The sequence below is a fragment of the Primulina tabacum genome, chromosome 18 (assembly GCF_025594145.1).
Source record: "Primulina tabacum isolate GXHZ01 chromosome 18, ASM2559414v2, whole genome shotgun sequence".
Classification (NCBI taxonomy): Eukaryota; Viridiplantae; Streptophyta; class Magnoliopsida; order Lamiales; family Gesneriaceae; genus Primulina; species Primulina tabacum.
The window spans coordinates 22,458,696-22,482,063 of record NC_134567.1 but is presented as its reverse complement, the minus strand read 5'-3'; the positions used below and the strand labels follow the sequence as shown (position 1 = coordinate 22,482,063).

Below are 23,368 nucleotides of genomic sequence, written 5' to 3'. Positions count from 1 at the left end.
ATGTATTTGAAGTTGAATTTCCGATATGTAGTAGAATAACCGACAAGAAACTTGTATTCAAAGTCGGAATTGAATTATGATATGAATTTGATTTGATATGAATTTTTGAAGTTTCAAATGATATTTGAAACTCATATTAATGATTTTGGAGTATGTTATTGATTGGAATGAGTATGTTATTGATGTAGATAAAGTGTAATATCAATATCTTCAGGCTACATCAACTGGAAACGAAGAATTGAGGTATGTTGCGACCGGGTAACATACGACAGGTATCTGTATTATATGATATATGTCGGATTGATTTGATTGATTGGAATGAGATTATGTGTCTATATGCCTTATTTGTTGATTTATGTGGCATACATGACATTGAGATTGAGATATCGATGTATAAAATAAATGTTTTGTTAACACACATCATTTTATGCATACATCGATACATGACATGCACGTTGAGCTATGATCCTTGGATACCTTGATATGATTTGATTGGCTTCCGGGGTTTGTGAACACAATCGCTATGCCGGTATTATATGACCCGTAAAGCATAGACAATTGTGGCCCCATATGATTGGATATGAGATTTGAGACTTGATGGCGCTTTGCCGACACTATCATACGAGTATCCCATATTGGCCGGTGTGCCAGCTCGAGCATTGATTTGATAGCGATTCGATTGATTCTGACATGTGCTCAGTGGATGGGCATTTGACCCGATACCTCCACGACATACATGCATTGCATACCATATATCATTGCTTAGATATCTGTGGTATATATGATTGGTTGTTCCATACGGAGCTTTGCTCACCCCCAAGGGGGGCTGTTGTTGTCTTTGTGTGTGGACAATGGCAGGTACTCCAGGATATCAGGAGACCGGAGAGGGTACTTCTGGAGGGAGCCACAGCTTGGGCTGAGGTTTTATGTTTTGTCTTGTTCCCGGTATATATGTATATGTATCTATATACCGGGGCATGCCCCGAGAATGTGAGTTGTTTGTATATGATAGATTTTGATTTCGTGTTGGCATGTTTATGACGTGAGATTAAATACTATTTTTAGTATTCAAATAAAATGATTTGGGCTCATTGTAAAGAAAATTTAAACTCGTTTTCCGCTTTAATTAATTAACCCTAATCAGATTGCATTGTAATAACGATTGGGAGCTAAGGGCCCCACACAGAGTGGTATCAGAGCATAGCTGGGAATGCTCGATTGAGTTTAGTGTACACTTGAATAGGCACAAATGAATTGTGCGCTTGTGTTTGAATTATTTGTATTACTTGCTCCTACTTGATTTGATTCGAGTAAGTATCTGATGAGATTGATGATATGAGATGATGAAATTATGAAATTATGATATTCATCTTTTGATTTGTAGATGGATCCCACAAATGAAACTGCGAGTAGCAGTACTGAGAGGATTGTTGGGCAATTTGAAGGATTGTCCATGGATGTAGTGATGGCTCGATTCCAGGATCTGAAACCACCGAGGTTCTTTGGCACTGAGAGTGCTGAAAGAGCTGAGGCCTGGCTAAAGGATATCGAGCACCTGTTTAATATTGTTGAGTATTCTAAGGCTCGGAGACTGAAACTTGCTTTGTATCAGCTGAAAGACCGAGCCAAATCTTGGTGGGAAGCCGCTGAGATTGGACTGAAGGAAGCCGGGATTGAAGTCACATGGGATGTCTTCAAGGCCCAGTTTTTGGAGCAGTATTCTCCTCCATCTTATTATACTGCACAGGAGAATGAATTTAATAATCTGCAGCAGGGAACGATGTCTGTTGCAGAGTATGCTTCGAAGTTTTCTACTTTACTGAAGTATGCACCTCACGTAGCTGGGAATGCGAGGGCAAAATATAACAGGTTTGTAAATGGATTACATCCTGCTTTATATACTTATGTTGTTTCTGGATTGCCTACCAGCTACGCAGAGGCAGTTGAACGAGCCAAGGCAGCCGAGGCTGGACTTAGGAGAGGAGGTCCACAGTATACTCCTCCACCTCCGGTGTCAGCTCAGCAGCCTACTTTGAGGCCGAGAGGTAAGAAGTTTAAGAAGACTGGTTCTGTTTCTTCGTCTTCTTCGAGCTCTAGTGGATCACTGCGAGAGAGTCCTGTGATTGCACCCTATTGTAGCCATTGTGGGGGTAAACATACTATCGAGCAATGTCGAGGTATGTTTGGTACTTGTTATCAATGTGGGCAGGAAGGCCATTTCTCTCGAGTATGTCCGAACAGGGGTACGACTTCTGCTCAACCCCAGCCAGGATTTAGAGGTGGCCCTGGTATGACGAGACCTACTGTTCCTGTTCCATCATTTCAGCAGTCGAGTGTCCCACGATATCGAGGACCGGGTGGTCAGAGTACCCAAGTTCCTCCTCAAGTGAGAGTGTATGCCATGACTGAGGATCAGGCGAGAGAAGCTCCTGGAGGCGTGATTGTAGGTATTTGCACGCTTTGCGATTATCCTGCACGTGTTTTATTCGATACAGGAGCATCTCATTCATTCATATCTCATGCACTTGTTGCATCTCACGATATTGAGTGTACCCCGTTGTATGACACTTTGTCGATAGCCACGCCAGCAGAGAAGATTATTTTGTCTGAAAAAGTTGTGCATAATTGTGTATTAATATATGAGGATAATGTGATGTTCTTGAATTTGATTGTCCTCCCAATGCACGACTTTGATTGTATTGTTGGCATGGATATCTTGATGAAGAATCGAGCTACTGTTGATTGTTGTCATGGAGTGGTTCGATTTCGACCGATTGATGGACCCAAGTGGAATTTTTATGGCAAGGGTTCCCAAGCCAAAATTCCATTGGTATCTTCCTTGGAAATGTCCCGATTGTTGACTAGCGGAGATGAAGGTTATCTTATCTACGCTATTGATATTTCGAAGAAGGAGTCTTCTTTATCTGAGATTCCTGTTGCGAAAGAATTTCCAGATGTATTTCCCGATGAGATTCCTGATTTTCCTCCTCATCGAGAAGTTGAGTTTAGTATTGATCTTGTGCCGGGGATTGCGCCTATTTCGAAAGCTCCTTATCGCATGGCACCATTGGAATTGAAAGAATTGAAAGAACAATTACAGGATCTTCTCGATAAGGGATATATTCGACCGAGTGTATCACCTTGGGGAGCTCCAGTTTTACTTGTTCGAAAGAAAGATGGTACGATGCGAATGTGTATTGATTATAGGCAATTGAATCGGGCTACTGTGAAAAACAAGTACCCACTTCCTCGTATTGATGATTTGTTTGATCAGCTTCAAGGTACTTCTGTATACTCGAAGATTGATCTTCGTTCTGGGTATCATCAAGTACGAGTTCGAGACGAAGATGTGCCCAAAACTGCTTTTCATACGAGGTATGACCACTATGAATTTCTGGTTATGCCTTTCGGTCTTACGAATGCTCCTGCTATTTTTATGGACTTAATGAATCGTGTCTTCTGAGATTATCTGGACCGATTCGTTATTGTATTTATCGATGATATTCTTGTATATTCGAAATCGAAAAAGGAGCATGCTGAACATTTGAGACTGGTACTTCAAACTCTTCGTACTAGTCATTTATATGCCAAATTGTCCAAATGTGAATTTTGGATGGACAGAGTGGTATTTTTGGGCCACGTCATTTCAAGACATGACATATCTGTTGATCCTGCTAAGGTCGAAGCTGTATTGAATTGGCCGAGACCTACGAATGTTCCTGAGATCCGTAGCTTCATGGGTTTGTGAACACAATCGCTATGCCGGTATTATATGACCCGTAAAGCATAGACAATTGTGGCCCCATATGATTGGATATGAGATTTGGGACTTGATGGCGCTTTGCCGACGCTATCATACGAGTATCCCATATTGGCCGGTGTGCCAGCTCGAGCATTGATTTGATAGCGATTCGATTGATTCTGACATGTGCTCAGTGGATGGGCATTTGACCCGATACCTCCACGACATACATGCATTGCATACCATATATCATTGCTTAGATATCTGTGGTATATATGATTGGTTGTTCCATACGGAGCTTTGCTCACCCCCAAGGGGGGCTGTTGTTGTCTTTGTGTGTGGACAATGGCAGGTACTCCAGGATATCAGGAGACCGGAGAGGGTACTTCTGGAGGGAGCCACAGCTTGGGCTGAGGTTTTATGTTTTGTCTTGTTCCCGGTATATATATATATGTATCTATATACCGGGGCATGCCCCGAGAATGTGAGTTGTTTGTATATGATAGATTTTGATTTCGTGTGGGCATGTTTATGACGTGAGATTAAATACTATTTTTAGTATTCAAATAAAATAATTTGGGCTCATTGTAAAGAAAATTTAAACTCGTTTTCCGCTGTAATTAATTAACCCTAATCAGATTGCATTGTAATAACGATTAGTAGCTAAGGGCCCCACAAAAACCATACAACTAATGTTTTTATAGTTAAAATGTAATAATATTGCAACATACACTATAAATGATCAAACATAAAAATAAAATCAAAAAAATTAAAACAAGAAAAAATTAATATAATGATTTGTGTTCCATTTTAACTTATCCAGTTGGCTAAAGAATTAAATCAGGTTTGATACTCACGGAAAATTTAAGGTCCGCTCCCAGCAAGTGTCACTAGTACAGATGCAGGGTTTTGAAGTTGTCACGAGCTTGAAATCACAAATAAGATCGTTAGGAGGGGGCCAGGAGGGTGTCCTGGCGTAGTCCCTCCGACGCTTAAGTCAGAGACTGATGATATATGGGGGGAGCAACTAAGGATGCTGCTGAAAACAATATATTGAATTCATTATCATACGCTCAAACCTGGTATTTATAGGAGAATAACTGGGCCCTTAATGGGCATGTCTTCCATTTGGGCTAGAGATGAGCCAGAGGTAATGGGCCCATCCATGGAGTATCAAGGTTATTCATAGAGTTATCTTGTGAATATACAGACAGACATGCTTTAACACCTAAATAATCTTTCTACATCACTTATCTACTATGATATATTAGTGATAGAGGCACATACGTACTATATATATGGGGTAAATTTTAGTGGAGTGTATTCAAAGATGAGATTTAATGATTTTCAATTACTTTTTTTAAATGATAGATTTTCGCTGATTTGGTATATTTTTATCGATTTTTATAGAATCTAATATATTTATAAAACAGAATTTCATAAACTTTTGTAGACTTTTTTCAAGATTTTTGTAGACATCTGCAAATTTTTTTATTAATGGTACAAATTTTGTACTTTAACAAATAAATATTTTTTAAAAATTTTTTTGAGCTAGTAATTATTTGACATGAATAACATCTTCACTTCTAAATAAAATTATTCTATATGATTAAACTTTGGTTTTTTCGGTTGACTCGTTTTAGATGTACTATCCAAAATCGATCTATATAAACTTCGATTTTAACACACACACATATACACACAGACACACACACACACACATATATATATATATATGAAAGAAATCAATTTTTGGTTCGATTTGGTTTCCAATTTTTTAGGTTCGGATTTCGGGTTTATTCGGTTTAAATCAAAATTTGAACACCTGAACAACAAGATGGAACGAAAGGAAGAAAATTTCAGAAAGGTTCGACCATTTTTCAAATCCAAAGTAAAATGTGAAACGAAAGGATGTAAAAATGTGTACATCCACTTGACTGAATATATTTACTTGATTATAAACATCATTATATACGTTTTGAAACTTCTTACGATCCTAACATTTCTTGAAAATATATAAATATTTATCCTTTTATTAGAAAAAAATAAATTAAATTACATATTGTGTTCAAAGATTTCCCATTTCAATAAAAATTCCATTACGGAAGGGAAAACACATTATCAAAAGGTAAACATTTGCCCACTCAACAAATATATGTTATCAAATAAGAATGAAATATAGGAGTCTAAAAGCTAGACATCCAAGAGAACTCAATCTTATATAATCAAATACATTCAGGGAGTGCTTGAAACTCACACCAAGCCCGTAAAGACGGCTCTGTAAATGGTCGGTCTGAGCTTGCACCTAGACCCAAAAGTTGGGCGTAATGCACCTTGAGCCTAGCCACGCGTCTAGCTAAAGTCTTCTCGTAACTATGATCTTTACCAGATCAACATTATTTCAGTCTAACTTCACAGGTATGAATCAAGCATTTCGCCTGAAAACTATTTCTTCGTTCTTCGTTCTTCTTCAAGGCCATATGAGAGTCGAGAACCCTTGAACGTCATTTCATTGTCCATATGGTTCATCAACTTCAGTAGTTTCAGCTCTTTGAAACTGTGAGTGGAGGGTAAACAATTAAGAAGTATATACAAAGAGAGAGGGAGAAATCAGCGAGCATAGCTTGGAACGACTAATCAATATATATTGTAACAAAGAGTCTATTACTGGTTTCAGAGGTAAGAAAATATTTCACATCTAGTTTGAAATTTTACCAAATAAAACCAGCAATGGTTCTTTAGGCAAACCAACACGTCACAGTAGGTCGTGTTAGTACTACCATGACAAAAATACACTAAAAACGGTGAGGTGAAAAAACAAAATATATCTGAGTTCAAGATTTATAAAAAACACAGATGCACAAAACCAAAAGCACGCAAACCAGACAATTGCTTCAAACAACAATAATCAATTAATATCAGAAATTCGAGCTAGCGTGGATCAATACATGGTTGCTAGCGTTGGCAGTTTTTACAATAAAATTATGGTGGTCAGGAGTGATATGCCATGGCAGAACTCAATTATAACGGTGGTCATGATTCTTTATAGTATGATAATTGAGACGAATAAAGCATTACAACTTGAAGTTTCAAAAAAGTTTACTAGGTCAAATAAAGTGAAATTAAGTCAATAATGGCTACACAAGTGAGACCGTGCAGCGTGACAGACCAGCCTGTGTGGGTGATAGCATGTAAGTAAACCCTGGCATGCATGTAATTATTCATCGGAATAAAATGTCAAGAGCAGATACTAACTAAAACAATTTGAGAATGGCTTTAACACTACAATTTACTTTTAATTAAAATTACGTGAAATAACATAATGAACAACTAATATGTACAGAAACTGTTTCTTTACAATTTAGTCCAATTCAAATCAAAATCAAGACCTCAGCTAAGGTGGTCTGTGTTTCCCTCTGATCACTGCTGAAAAAGTAAACCATTATTTCTATATGTCCAGCCTGAAATCTTTGAAACAGTTGTTGCGTAGTACTTCTTGACGCCTTGGAAATGTAGTTCAAAATGCATAAATAGCATTTGCTCATGCTAAGGACATATAGCATTATTTATCTTTCTTTACATGACAGTAGCAGGTTAAATTAAATCTATTGGCGTGACTGTGCGGTTGTTTGAAAAAATTAAAACTATTTGCTTACTAACACCAACTGATAACGATAATGAGTTGTTCCATGAGGTAAAATAAAAACGATCGAATGGAGAGGCACAGTACAATTATGGTCTTGGCAAAATCAAGGGGTCACACATTTCCCTTTCCAACCTTAGATTATGATATGCTCACGCTAAGGACTCATATAAATGCTGGTAAATCCAAGTCCTTTGTAATACAGGACTATTTTTGTGCAGGTGAAAGAAGGTTGTTTTGCCAGAAATGCTAAAGCGAGCTTACCTGTCGAAAAAGTAAGTTCCATAGAGATCCAAGGTGGCAACTTCGCATTTTTAACCGGTGACAAGCACAATTAAACCACCATAATCGAAAAATATAACCTAGAACAAGATTACACTTCAGGATAAGAGAAATAAAATATTCATACGAGGAGATAATATTATTTATCTTTCTAGCAGGTTAAATTAAATCTATTGGCGTGACTGTGCGGTTGTTTGAAAAAATTAAAACTATTTGCTTACTAACACCAACTGATAACGATAATGAGTTGTTCCATGAGGTAAAATAAAAACGATCGAATGGAGAGGCACAGTACAATTATGGTCTTGGCAAAATCAAGGGGTCACGCATTTCCCTTTCCAACCTTAGATTATGATATGCTCACGCTAAGGACTCATATAAATGCTGGTAAATCCAAGTCCTTTGTAATACAGGACTATTTTTGTGCAGGTCAAAGAAGGTTGTTTTGTCAGAAATGCTAAAGCGAGCTTACCTGTCGAAAAAGTAAGTTCCATAGAGATTCAAGGTGGCAACTTCGCATTTTTAACCGGTGACAAGCACAATTAAACCGCCATAATCGAAAAATATAACCTAGAACAAGATTACATTTCAGGATAAGAGAAATAAAATATTCATACGAGGAGATAATATTATTTATCTTTCTAGCAGGTTAAATTAAATCTATTGGCGTGACTGTGCGGTTGTTTGAAAAAATTAAAACTATTTGCTTACTAACACCAACTGATAACGATAATGAGTTGTTCCATGAGGTAAAATAAAAACGATCGAATGGAGAGGCACAATGCAATCATGGTCTTGAGGGGTCACGCATTTCCCTTTCCAACCTTAGATTATGATATGATTCTAAACAATAATGACGGTCTAAGTGTTTTTACTGCATGCATATTATCTTTTTTTATATGAAACTAGACTCTATTAAAATAATAGATCGGATTACAAGGAGCGGATGAGTAATCCACAAAACACGTAAACAGAATTTGCAAAATAACTTCTAAAATATTATCAGCATATTATAAATTTTCAATCCCTAACCAAATTAAAAATAAACAAGTGGTTAAGCTCCCGCAAGTTAGTCATCCAAGTCGCAACTCATAATTTGATCTTCGCCCATATGTCGTCCAAAGACGACGCTGAATCTGTGAAAATTCTATTGTTCCTCTCCAACAGAGTGACCAAAAGGTGCCATGAATTACCAAATACCAAAAACTCTTTTTCCTTCACCCGATGGGGAAGCCTGGCTCCATGAGAAACAAATCACGTGCTCTTCTTGGAAAGGTCCATTCGAAACCCAACTCTTGTAGTACTTTTTGTTCATATACCACTTGAGAAAGAACAATGCAACAAAAGATTGTCTTGATTCTCTTTTTATTTTCGGCATAAACTATACCATTGCGGGCATAAGGCACAGGTAGTCCACTGTTTTTGCAACGAATCACAAGTCGGCAGTTTCCCCAAAGCCACCACCCACGAGAAAACTTGAACCTTGTGCGGGACCGATATCTTCCATATATTATAGTAATACAAGAATAACGGGGAGTTGGAAATCGGGAAAAAAGAATCGTAGAAAGAGCGAACAGAAAAAAAATATGGAAGAGTCCCCAGCCCCGCTCCAACCTAACTGTATCTAATACCCCTAAAAGAGTGCTGAATTCACTTAGTTCGACCTCATTTAAAGCTCTCATGAAACGCACATCCCAGTGAAAGTTAGAATTGACTCGAAGATCGGTAACATTTATAAAAGAACGGTTTGTTAATCGAGGTGGAAATGTGAAACAGAGATGGAAAGCGCTCTTTGAACGATAAGACCCCTCGCCCCAAATGTCTTCCCAAAAACGAATGATATTCCCCCCTTTCAGCACCGCCTTAATCAAATGATGAAAAGCCGAGTAAGAACGACATATAAATTTCCAGGGGCTTCTAAATGTTCCTAGCCAACCTCGCGTCTCACCCGTTATCTTGTAGACCATAAATGCTCTTGATTACTTTTTTCCACAATGATTTCCTTTCTTCGATCAGGTTTGCTGACAGGTTGTAACTCATAACTAAAGCTGCCAATGGAATATTTAATGGACACTTAAATACTAAATCGTTGAAGCTTATAATATTTTTACAATCCCAAGTTCAACTTGATGATAACTGGGGCGGCTAATCAGATCTCAAATGATGGTTCCAACATTGAGAAAATGTTCGATTACAAGGATGAAAGGAGGAAACACTGAAACAGTGCATAGTAAAGGTGACAAAGATTTAAACACGAGATATTATCAACTACTCCCAAGGTTTTTAGGAACAGATGACTAAATGTGACGGCATTATTAGATTGGACTTCTAATGTGATCCAATTAGCATTATCTGAACACAACTGGATTACCATCATGCTAAGCACAATGTAAATGGCATATTTATCGAATGAAACGTGATTGATGGATTATGTTTTTAGACAATTCAGATATTTTCTAACTTACAAATTTATCATCATCTCCAATTCCAGTGGCTGTAAGAAGATGATAAAAATCAGTAAAAGAATGATCTTTCTGTTTACCTATGTCAAAATACAATGCCACTGTCCAGTCTCCAAAATATACGCCTTTGAAATACAATCATCTCCATCTATTGCAGCAATATGAAAAACACTGAGCAGTTCTTCCAGTTGATATATTCTGCATCTGATAAACGGAAAATAAAAAGAGAAATGAGGTCAGCCTCGATCTGCTTTTAAATGTAAAACTAAACCATGCAGATATAAGGAGGCTATCATATATTACCAGATAAACAATAATTACATCCGCAACACGATAATAACTAAAAAACTGTGGGGAGGTGTAGGGTGTCAAATTTTTACCATTCACAGTTATTTGGGAAGTTGAGACACTTTTGTGGGGAACAACATTCAACTCTCTTGTCTCAAGCCCATGCTTCAAGTAGGAGAGGTTGGTCAATGCAGCACAATAACCACAAAATTAGGCCAACTTGGGTTCATAGTCATTAATGTGAGCATACCCTCTTTCCAACATTTCATTAAGCAAGGCATTAGCTTCTTCCCTATTTCCGAGCTCGAAATACTTGCGTATAAGGCAACCATAAACAACTTCATCAGGTTGAACACCTTTCTCAATCATCTCATAAAGCAGATCCCTGGCTCGCTGAAGTTGACCACATCTACAGAATCCATATATCAAACATGTATAGGCATAAAGATCAAACTCCACCCCATTTTGAGACATTGCATTTACCAGATCTAAGGCATCCTCAATGTTTCCATGCTTAAAGTTTCCATCAATCAAGGATGTATAAGCAATTTTATCGGGAAATAAGCCCTCGTCAAGCATCGCCAGATACAGCTTTTTTGCAGCATCGATATGATTGTTTTTCCAGAGACCGTGAATTAGTGATGTATAAATAATAACATTAGGTTGCAAACCATTGCTTTTCATCAAATTAAAATAATCAATGGCCTCTTGGACAAATCCCAATCTGCATAAACCATTAATTAACGAGCAATATGTCACAATGGTTGGAGGTGTTCCTCTTTCTTGCATTTTGTTTAGCAGATTTGTTGCCTCTCCATCTTTACCTGCCTTCAAATATGCATCAATTAGTGATGTGTATATCACATCACTGACCTTTATATCACACCCATTCATTTCATCCAACAAAACATTCACATCTTCAAACCTGCCCTGGTTGCAAAGTCCCCAGATTAGAGTTCCATAGAGTAATAAATCAGCTTGGATATTGTTCTCTTTCATTTTTCCCACAATGCCCATTGCGTCATCCATCCTGTTTGCTTTTAGATACCCATGAATAAAAGCTGTATAGATTCTCTCGTTAGGTACCACCTCATTTTCTAGCATTGCTCTAAATACTTCTTCTGCTTCTTTTATCTTCCCTTCTTCGCATAGGCCATCAACCAATGCTGTATAGGTGACAATATTTAACTTCACAGTGGCTTCCAACATCTCTTTTACAAGCTTCAATGCATTGTCAATATTTCCCACTTTAAAATTAGCATCAATTAAAGAAGTATAGGTATATTCATTAGGTGTGAGACCAACTCGCCTCATGTCTACAAAAAATTTTATTGCTTGTTCCAACATTCCTTCCTTACAAAAAGCATCTATGAATGTGCTATATGTTACAACATTAGGCTTAAGAAATCTTTCCTTCATCTCCCTAAGATAGTTGAACGCCAGAGGCATGTTCTCAAATTTACAAAAACAATTAATCAATGTATTATATGTAATTATGTCAGGATTACAACCTGCTTCTTTCATCTCCTCGTAAAAACTAACCATATGATCCAACTCACCGAGTTTTCCATGAGCGTCTATGAAAGAATTGTAAGTGACAACATCGGGAAAAATACCCATGCTCTTCATTTTGTCAAACAAGCTTTTTGCAGCTAGCAAGTTCCCCTCTTTACAAAAATAACCAATAACAATGTTATAGGTATAGACGGATTGTGCTATTCCAGCCCCGACCATATCACTAAAAAACTTCTTCACCAAAACTCCACCTGTCACCTTTGAACACTTATGCAAAAGAATATTACAAGACCTTGCTTTTGGGACAATTCTAAAGTTTCTCATCCTCAAGAAACACTCCCTAGCTTCCTCTAACAATCCCAACTCAACAAGTACACTAAATAGCGCATCAAACACCCCATAGCCTGGTCTGCAGACGTTCCTTGTCAACCACAAAACATCCAATATACTACTACAAGGAGATTGTTTGTTACCATTTTCACCAAGCTTCTTCACCCTAACCAATTGTGTAAGAACATCGTGGGCATCATGGTACATTCTCGAACAGAACAAAATGTGAGCAGCTACGCAGTAATTCTCCACCGTATGCAAAAACCCATTTTGTGATTGAGCCCACTTAAACCACTTCAAAGCTAATAAAGGATCTTGCTTCAGTTCAAGCAATATTTTCGACACCCAATTGGGGGCTAAAGCTGACTCAAAGAATCCAACTAACCTACAATCATCCCATCTCCCTTCACTCACAATTTTCTTTATCGTTCCTCTATCGAACAGTCCATCAAATCTACTGAAATCTGGAGTTGTAGAAAAGGGGTATCGACAAACACAAGAAAAATGAGTAGCCCAAATGAACGCCTTTCCTGAAAACACATAATATGAAGAAATCGGTAGAGATGTTCTACAAGCAGCATCATAGCGACATCTTGTGATCCCGCGGAACAGAAAAAACATGGCTAGACCAACAGCAAGGATACATGAGACGAATTTGAAACTCAGCTCCATTTGAAATCAGAAACCGATTCAATCATTGCTATCTCATGAAACAACGAAAATATTTGCTGAAGATTGTTGTTTGAGCGGAGTGATGTGTTCCGAAGGAGGATTTGTGTAGGGTTTTTGGCAGAGGTTTAGAAATGCCACCCATTTCATTTTTCTGACTGGCTCCATTTTTTTTTAATTAAAAAAGGGTCTTGAATAATTAATAAAATTTAATATATTTTTTTTAAAAAAATATTTCCCAAATTTTTTTATGGAAGTTGGATCGTGATTTTGTGCTATATATTTCTCTAGCGGAAATTATTATTATTTTTAAAAAAAATCGTTGCAGCTAAAGGAATATAATCTGAAATAATGGTTCGTTGCGAGGTACATCGGCCGTAGATAAGATTTAAAATAGAAAGTTATTGATATTTGAATTTGAAATGACAAAAAAAAAGACATTATAAAAAAATGAACGGGAAATAATTTTTGGAATCATAAAAATTTCCACCAACTTAACAAAGTTAGTTACTTTATATATTTATTTTTAGTTAATCATTGTTGAACATTTAAGTTTTGACGATTGAAGAATAATTAAAGAACCTAACCAAATTAAATTCAATTAGGAAAATTGAACTAAGAAGTCTAACTGATTACAAAGTCAGACTGATAAAACATAAAAATGATACTGACAGCCAAATCGATTCTAGGTCGACCGATGAAGCCCAGCTGACAGTCTATTTAGTTGATCAGTCAGACCAAATCCATGTATTCCCTAAAGAATCATTATGATCATTAATTAAGGATCAAAGCCGAGCTAAAATATCGGATAAAGCTTTTTATACTAACAATCACTAAACCTTAAACAGAATTTCAGGTTTCGGCGCACTATCAGAACACGTCAGAAAGGACGATGACATGTCAACAACGACATCTGCATTTGCAAACATATATATTTTGAAAAGATTATTGCTACAGATTAAAGATATAAATAGATCAATTGAACAAACTCTAAATTAAACAGTTACATCATCTATCTTTGGAATATAAAAGCAAGCCGATCTTCTCCGTAAAAGCTTTTCGAGAGTCAAACTGAAATAGTCAGCACACGCTGATATATCATTATCTGATCATTTTGATCATCAAATTTGTGCTTAAAATTTCTCTGTCAAACATGTGTAAGTGAGAGTAAGAAGTCTTATTGCTCAAAGTATTTAGATTCAAGTTTTACTAAGAATTTTAATTAGACATTATTAAGTGTTACTAAAGTGGATGATTTCAAATTACTTATAATTATCAAAATCTTTTAATCCAAACCTTCTGTGAGCAAGAAAGAGTAATGTAAGAGTTTTGAATGAAGCTGTGTCCAGCAGCTGCAACCCCCACAAGCTCATCAGTTAAGCTTGATAAAGATGAATTGGCAATATCAGTCGAGATAACATTGTATCGAGGTTTGATAGGTTTACCATTATACTTAACTGTCAGTCGACCAGATATCATGTTTGCAGTTTGTATGTGTACACGTTTTCAGTTTGATCCAAAACAATCTCATTACTCAGCCGCTAAAAGAATTCTTAAATTTCTTAAACGAACTCAAAATGTTGGATTATGGTATGCTAAAACTCATCGTTCAACCTAGTGGATATTCTAATGCAGACTATGCAGGGTATAAGCTTGGCAAGAAAAATACAAGCGGATCATGTCAGTTTCTTGGAGACCCAATAATTTCTTAGTTCATTAAAAAGAAACATCAATTTCCACTTCTATTGCAGAAGCTGAATACCTAGTCGCTGGGAGCTTTGTGCTCAACTGTTGTGGATTCAACAACTGAAAGAATATGGAATTGATGCCAATGAGTCACCAATTTTCTGTAACAATACAAGTGCAATAATCATCACGATCTCCAATTTTACACTCTCGGACTAAACATATTGATATTTGTCATCACTTCATTCGAGATCATGTAATGAAGAAGGATATTAGATTGGAATATGTTTCAACTGAATAACAAGCATCAGATATTTTCACCAAACCACTCTTAGAAAACAAGTTTTCTTATTTCATATATATTTTAGGAATTATTGATTTATCATAAATGCATGAATTTAGGGGTGGATACTGAATCATAAAGTCCTACTGATAATACAGTTGTCAGTTAGTCTTTTAATATTAAACTAACATTTAGTCTCACAACATAACTGATAGAAAGTGCTCTCAATCTAGCTGATCTTATCATCTAGCTGATCTTATCATTTAGTAGTGTAATTCATCTAAATTTGAAAAATTCTCATTAACAGCGTGAAATGTGTCTCATTTATTACCAGATCAAAAGTCGCACATGTTAAATAATTGAAATCCATAAATTTTTTAGTTTACCTTTGCATCTTCTTATTCAAAGCATATCTGCTCTCAAACTCCTTACTCCCTTTCACCTCAAAAATCATCTAATTTCTATATCTAAGAACTTATTTTAGATATGGCTGCTCCAACAACTTCTTCAAATATCATAAAAGCTCTTGGAGTCGATTTCGAATCAATTTATTATATGGAAGATGCTGATGTCTCTCAAGTATTCAAAGCCGTTGAGTCATCTAGACTTAAGACTTTTCTCACTTCTTCGTTGGACATCTAAGTGGAAGAGCTGAAAATTTTCTACGTAAGAAGGATAGTAGCTGAAGATGAGAAGATATTGATGCCTATAGGAAAGGATTGTCTGTTAATCGACCATGATTATTTCTCTGCACTATTTCAATTGTCTACTGAAAGGTTAATTGACTTCTCTCTAGTACCTCAGTAAGTAGCTGAGGATATGAAGCTGAAGTTTCTGCATCTAGTGATAGTTTCAAGACCTCTGAAAAGAACAAAAAAATGACATTTGAGTATCAGCTTCTGGCTGACGTTGTGGCCAAGCCAATTCTAGATAAGGTAGGCTCTTTTGATGCGTACACTACATAGAAATTTTTGGTGATGACAACCATTGCCACATGAATCAAAGTTAACTAGTCTGTCATCATGTTACATATTCTCAAAGCAATGATTCTAAATGAGAAGCAATTGATAAGGCCAAATCTTACAAAGATTTTAGGAATTTGATTTGATAATATTTGCCCTTATCTAAACTTTTTATCCCTAATTATGTGCTTAATTGAATAATAATTGTAGATTTGAATAAAATGTGAAAAGTATTTAAATTGAGAGATAATATAAATTTACTAGATTTCAAATAGAACAAAATATCAGAAGAAAGGAAATTAAATACTCTTATATTCTATTCCTTGATGATATTGAAATCTTGAAAAAATCTATGTAAATCTGTATAAATATCTTATCTACACTTTCTTTTACAGAGATGGGCTTAAAAAAGAAAGGAAGGAGGAGGCCCATTAAGAAGAATAAAAGGGCAGAAGCGTACAGAAGAAAAAAAGAGAGCAGCCGATAACTGAAGCACAGGAGCAGCAGACGGAATAGCAGAACAAGCGCGGAAGAAGGAAAAGAAGAGAGGAAGACAGAAGACTTTTGTTGGAGGAATTCCTCACACATGCTACAAATCACAGATAATCTTTTTCCTTCCTTCTTAATCATGTTTTCTGCATTAAATTTAAACACTGATTTTGACTTTTGTTTTAAGTTTATGGAGTAGATTTTTATAGACTAAGGCTGTTGAGGATCGAAGTTGAGTTTAGAGGGGGGGTGAATAAACTCTACTCGTTTTTCCTTTCTTTTGATGAGGTACTAAAATCCTGTTAGAGATAGTAGTTTATCTTGTTGCGTATACCTTCACCTAGATTACAATTATAGGTGCGGAAACAATCTGATGAAGTAAGTGAAAGACAATAATAACAGTAGGCAGTAGTTGTTTATGGAAGTTCGAAGATGAAATCTTCTACGTCTCCCCTTCTCCTGTTTCCAGAAGGTATAACTAAAAGACTTTGGATATTACAGTACAACTCTTGTACACACCCACTTCAGAAGGACTTACACCTTTGCCTACTGAAACTCTTAGTTACTCGACTCAAAAAAGAACGTGATACAAAAGGTTCTGAAAAGACTCTTTTCAGATTACAAGCTCTTCCTGTTAAAGTATAAGTGTTGTAAAAGATTGTGAAGAGTGTAAGAATCAGTTAGCACAAGATGATCTTCAAAAGATCAGATATTTGCTATGAAGCGTGTGCTACTTTTCTTTGTGTTGAACTCAAAGTTATCAAAGAATTTCGAGGTTGTCTCGTTGAGTGAAATAGCGTTGATCCTTGAAAAGATATTATGCGTAGAGTTCTCTTTCTGTAAAGGTTTGTTCCATGTATATATAAGCGACTGAGTTCAACGTTTATGATCAGAAGATGTCTTCAGATTTCTGATAGAGTCAGCTTTATTACCAAAAAAAGTTCCTGCAGAAAAGCTATAAAACAATCAGTCATGTTTTATACTAAACTCGATAAAGTGAATTAAATGACCCCGTATAGTATTTAATGCTACAATTAATACTAGTACTTGGTAACTTTAACGGCAACATTTAAAGTAGTCACGTTAGGCAACATCTTCTACTGATTCTGTTTTTCTATCATTTCTACTGCTTTTGTTTTACTAGACCAGTAACTTCTGATTTTCTTTTTGTCTACTGTTTTCTTAAAGAGTGCTGCTGGTCTGCTGGTTTTTATTTTCATCGCCACAATTAATTCATGTATATCAATTTTCCCCCTTTGTGGTGATGCCAAAACCTAAACAGTAGGAAAGCGTTAAATAACAGATAATCAGTTAGCAAAAGAATAATATCAATGAAATTAACACAGTAAATTGTCAATCAGTTCCAATGTCCTTGTAAATGACTTCTTCATCTTGAGGATCCTGAAATCTTCTATCTGAAGGTTCAGCTTCTGATTGCCTTAGTTCTGCTTCAGATGGATCTCTTCGTTTTTCTTCCCCCTTTTTGGCATCAGCGGCAATCACATGGGCCATAAGATCATTCATTCTTCCAGACAAGTTTTGAATGCCATTGGTTAACATCTCCAGATACGGAGCTTGAGTAGAGATACGATCATTGAGAGTAGTGAGAGATTGAGTTTGAGAATCAATCTTGGCATCCATTACTTCCATGGAGGTGGAAAATGATCGAATGAGATCATCATGCTCGGTGAGTCGATTCAGTATATCAGTTTGAGCAAGCACGATGTGACTATAATTTCTCGATACAGCTTGTCTGAAAACAATGGTTTCAGCATGCATTTTCTCCACGGATTCCGCCGTTTTATATATTTGTTTGCTCATTCGTTCTCTGAAGAGCTGAGCACCACTAAATTCTGATATGCTTTCACAGGACATCCGCTTGACTAAATCAGACAGGTTATTGAGTTCCTTTTGCAGAACGTCAATCTGAAACTCCAAATTGAATGATTCTGATTCAGGTGAGGGGGTTCGCGCAAGCATGCGTTGCCTCATTTCAGCAGCGCGAGTGTTCGTGAGAGTTTGAACAGGATCAGTGACAATCAGTGCAGTAGAGACTTGATTGGTGGTGAGGGAAGTGGTGTCCATCACAGCAGTAGAAGGACCAGGGTCAGCAGAGGTTTCATCTGGAATAGCAGAGACATTTGGTTCGGCAGCAATTATGGTAGGAACAATCTCTTCATCAGGAGCAACCAAGTTGGAGACCAAGTTCTCTTCTGTTGGAGCAACGGCAATAGGTGAAGCTGATTGTTCTGCAGTTATGGGTTCAGATTGCTGGTTCAGAAGAAGTTTCATTTCAGCTTGATGAGCAGCAGAAAATTTCTCTAGATTTGGCAAAAGAGATACATCATCTGATTCTGCCATATGTTGTTCTGCGGTTGGAGAGGGTGATTGTGGCAATGAAGTAGCTGGAACTTCTTCCTGAGTAGTAGGGGACGTGGGAACAATTGACTCAATGACTTCTTCAACGGAAGCCAGTTCATGCACAGACAAAAGAGATGATGACTGAAGAGGCCTTGTTGGTGATGCAGGAGTACTGAGAATAGAAGCTTTTGGTGAAGCTGTAGTCCGTTCCTCAACTGTCTGGATATGTGGAAAGTCTGGAACAAGGCCGACTTGATATTCAATTGGCTTGCCAAAGCCCTTTTCTTGATCAAGAAGTTGCTCACTCATCTGTTTCAATTTGTCAGTTAGAATCAGAATGACGTTTTGATCCTGAACAGCAGTAGGAATTGTAGGATCAAAATTTGATTTAAGAATTTTCAGAACCGATTCCAACTTCTGACATTTCAGCTGTTCGAGGATGTAGCTTCTTCTACGCAAGGCCTCGATTACATTTTCTGTTTTGGCAAGCTGAAAGACCCTCTTCTCAGCGTTCATTATTTTCCCATAGGATCCTTTCTTCTTGAAGTAAGCAAAAGAATGAAAAATTCGGACTTTGTGCCACTCGTCAAAGAAATTCATGTCATCATTGGTAGAGCTTTCTATTTCTACCAAATGAAGATCAACACCTATGGTCACAGTTGTTCTGAGTCCAAAAAGTTGTGGTTCTTCAATCATCTTTCCTTTGCCTTTGTCGGTTGATGAAATAGGCAAAATGGGTCGAAATGCAGAAGACCCCCTTGTTGGTTCTCTAATCACTATTCCAGACATTGGTCTGAAAGTAGAAGCAGTAGATGTTGCTGGAACAGATGCAGCAGCTTGCACTGAAGTAGGAGCATTAGATCGTGCAGATGGAACCACTTCTGGAAACACCTGTCTGATTGGCACTTTCTCAATTTCAGAAATTGCTGTTGTCTTCTTGATTTTAAGAACAGTCCGTGCTTTCTTTTTGATTGGAGTTGGTAGGGATGGTTGAACATCAGCAGCAGACTCTTCTGATACTGTTTTATCAGAATCAGTAGAGACGATCACTCTTTTCCTTTTAATCTTTCGTTGAGGTTTCTGAGTCTCAGAAAGAGTCTCTCCAATCTCCTTTTTCAAGGCAACAAATTTAGCCACGGTTGGCTTGGGCCTTAAAGCGAGTACATTCTCAGCATCAATCATTGTTACCGAAACAGCATCCTGTTCACTTGTAAAAGCGAAACCAGCATCCTTGAGCATTGTGCTGATCTGAACAGCAAATCCAGAACTTTTCTTGATGACCATGTCTTTCATGATTCTGAATATGAAATGATTCCAATCCACTTTAGTTCCCTTAGTGATGGCAGCCATCAATTGAATTTTCTCCTTTGTTAACTTGTCGAACGTGCCATCTTTGACTAATATAGCCTTCGCCACAATATCAGCCAGAATTTGATATTCCATTTTGAGTAACTTTTTGTGGCAAGAAGGAGACAATTCTTCTCCAGTGGCTGAGAAAGTGCTAAGAGCAATAGACATTTCTAGCTTGGAAATATCAGATAGTTCAGAAGTACCTGAAAGTGGGAAGAGAAAAGTCGCGCCCAATAGTGCGGCATCAATGGAGATGGATGCATCTCCTTGAGAGTAGACGATCTTTCCTTCATGCACAGTTGCCTTAGCGTAGAAATCCAGAAGACCATTTTTGTATATCACAGCTGGTGCTTCCAAGAAGTTTCGAAGTCCTGATTTCTCAAGGTCTTGAAACATTTTAACAAGATTCTTATCTTTGACATTGAGAACTGAAGCAAAGTTGACTTGATATGCATTAAGAGTGTATGCTCCGGCCATTTCTCTACGATGAAATGATCAGATAAAATTTGCAGTAGATAGAAGATGATTAAGAGAAAGCAGTAGCTGAGTAGCAACAGTTTTGAAACGGTAAAAGTGAAAAATGAGAAGGTGATATTTTAAAATGAATGTACAACCGTAAAGTAAACATAAGGACACGTGTCAGTATGTTTATGGTTGAATGTTTGAAAAGACTTGCAAAGTTTGTCAGAGACGCGAATGATTTAAAAATTTGAAATAGGCGGGCTGTCCAGACGATTACTAAAAATAATCAGAAGAAGATTTGTCGTTTTATGATAACGTCTGCTGGAAGTTTCAGAGTGCTGAAATATTTGAGCACTGTGACAAAACCAGCAGACTTGTTGTTTTATCGAAAAGACAAATACTCTATCTGTTTTCTGAAAAAGGTATAAAAATCTTGGTCTGACTAAGATACTGTTCCCCCTCGGTAAATGCAACTAATAAGTGGATATTAAACACCAAACGACTTTTGGCAATCTTTCAATCTGAACCGTTGAAAATGAACAGTCGCAAGAGTCTTTGTGTCTTCCGAAGATTACTATAAATGCATGCACAACTTAAACGAAGTTAAACATTCATAATCTAAAATGAAAGCTCAAGTTAAAGAAGAGTTAGAGTCTGATCCAGGAGCCGAAGCAAAAATGTTCAGAAGGAAGTTTGAAGATGTCATTCTTTACGTAATGATCCTTGGATCAAACTCCTGGAGTTGTAATGTCAACAATCAAAAAGATTTGTTGCTTCCATTTAGTCGGAGATGTAGCATCGATCTTTTCCAGAGGCTTTCTAATGCAATAAGAGAGTGCTGGTTGATCGATGAAGCTGATGCCCTGTAAAGTATCTGATTATACATTAGTGCTAACAAGACCCAAGCTTGCTAGATTCTTACTAGACCCAAGCTTGCTGGAATCTTTTCGAAGCAGATCATCCTTTTCCTGCTGAAGATACTACGAACTGCTGATATTACTGAATGCAAAAAGTTTAATGTAAAGCTTCTTGTTAAAGAGCATTTGTTGATCTACTGCTTTTACTTCTGCATCGTTTAATGTACTGGAATGGTTTCTAATAAAATTTCAGTTTAAGTACATGATATTCCCTTCTGCTTTCCTGCAAATAACTTACTGTTGGCTAAATAAGATAAATAACTGATGAATGATGAATAAAATTCAGAAGAAGAGAAGTCGTCTTGATAGCTTCTACTGGAAGATAAAATAAGCCTTGTTTTGTTAATGAGACAAATACCTTTTGCTTTCTGACACAGAATCACAGAATATCAGAATAAAGTTTTTTCCTAAATTAGTGCAATATATGGTAACAAATCCGATGAGAGCTAGATATGGGATGTTTCATATATCTACTATAGTCAAGACTTTCTCGAGCTTTGGTCCCTGGTTTTCATCTATAAATATGAACATGGGTTAAACCAGATAGTCATTCTTAAGAAAAAAATGGCAAGAGATAATAGTCCTGATTTGATATGTTGAGATTGTTCTCGACGGAACCAGTAGTAGGTTCTTGAGTGTCTTCTGCTGGTATTGGCAGATCTAATGTCTGTACCTCTGGTTCCACTATCGGAATGTCTGGTTCTGGATTTTGAAGATCCTTGATGTTTGCTTCTACATCATCTTCACTGTCCAGTTCCAAGTGGATCCTGTCTAACCTGTTACTTAAATCTGACGTGTTAGATATTTCAGGAGCACTGCTGTCTTCATCGAAGACAACATGAATCGACTCTTCAACATTAAGAGTTCTATTGTTGAAAATTCTAAAGGCTTTGCTTACAGCAGAGTAACCAAGAAATAGTCCAGCATCTGATTTTGAGTCAAATGCAGTTAAGTGATTTTTGCCATTATTTAGTACAAAACATTTGCAACCAAACACATGAAAATAAGATACGTTGGGTTTATTTCCTTTCCATATTTCATACGGAGTTTGATTGTGCCTTTTGTTGACCATAGTTCTGTTTTGCGTGTAACAAGCAGTGTTAATTGCTTCAGCCCAGAAGCGCTGAGAGATGTCTGTATCTGCTAGCATTGTTCTAGCTGCTTCTTTTAGAGTTCTATTTCTCCTCTCAGCTATCCGTTTTGTTGAGGTGTTCTGGCAGCTGAATATTCATGATGAATCCCCTGTTCATCCAAATATAACTCAAGATTTTTGTTAGTGAACTCAGTACCCCGATCACTTCTGATTTTAATGATGGAAGAAGATTTTTTCATTTTGAATCCTTTTCAGAAGCTTGATCAGGAGGCTACTGGTTTGATCTTTTCCTGCGAGAAATATTACCCAGGTGAATCTAGAAAAATCATCAATAACAACAAGAGTATATTTCATTCCCCCTAAGCTCATGATAGGAATTTGACCAAATAGATCCATATGCAGTAATTCCAGACATCTTGAAGTTGACTTGCTATCTTTGTTCTTGAAACTAGATCTTATCTGTTTCCCAAGCTGACAAGCAGAACAAACATGATTTTTAACAAAATTAATATCAGGTAGGCCATCAACTATATTCTGCTTTTTGAGATGATTGATTGACTTAAAATTCAGATGATTCAATTTCTTGTGCCATAGCCAGTGTTTATTACTAAGCGAGGCAACTAAGCATGTATGAGTGTTGACATGATTTGAGTTCCAAGAGACACTGTAGGTGTTGTCTTCTCTCTTTCCAGTTAATACAGTAGTTTCAGTAGAATCTCTAACTACACATGAGTGCTTCTGAAAAGCTACAGAATAACAATTATCACGAAAAGCTACAGAATAACCATTATCACATAGTTGACTAGTGCTAATTAGATTGTAACAAAGGTTGTC

At 36.9% G+C, this 23,368-nt stretch overlaps 1 protein-coding gene across 7 annotated transcripts; it reads right to left on the bottom strand.

Moving 5' to 3' along the window:
- Positions 1-5,798: 5,798 nt before the first annotated feature.
- LOC142532835 (uncharacterized) lies at positions 5,799-13,084 on the bottom strand. Of its 7 annotated transcripts, none has more exons than XM_075639343.1 (5): positions 10,510-13,084; positions 10,133-10,333; positions 8,140-8,237; positions 7,650-7,747; positions 5,799-6,299 (listed from the first exon to the last, which is right to left on the bottom strand). In XM_075639343.1, the coding sequence occupies exon 1, from the start codon at positions 12,932-12,934 to the stop codon at positions 10,628-10,630; it is 2,307 nt and encodes a 768-aa protein (XP_075495458.1). In that variant the 5' UTR covers positions 12,935-13,084; the 3' UTR covers positions 5,799-6,299; positions 7,650-7,747; positions 8,140-8,237; positions 10,133-10,333; positions 10,510-10,627. The 7 variants fall into 7 exon arrangements, with proteins under 7 accessions (XP_075495458.1, XP_075495457.1, XP_075495459.1 ...); XM_075639342.1 differs by having other exon boundaries at positions 5,800-6,299; positions 10,210-10,333; XM_075639344.1 differs by lacking the exon at positions 8,140-8,237 and having other exon boundaries at positions 5,800-6,299; positions 10,210-10,333.
- Positions 13,085-23,368: the final 10,284 nt, after the last annotated feature.

Bases quoted from the DNA above. Each gene is read 5' to 3' on its own strand.
- LOC142532835 (XM_075639343.1), bottom strand. From the start codon at position 12,934: ATGGAGCTGAGTTTCAAATTCGTCTCATGTATCCTTGCTGTTGGTCTA.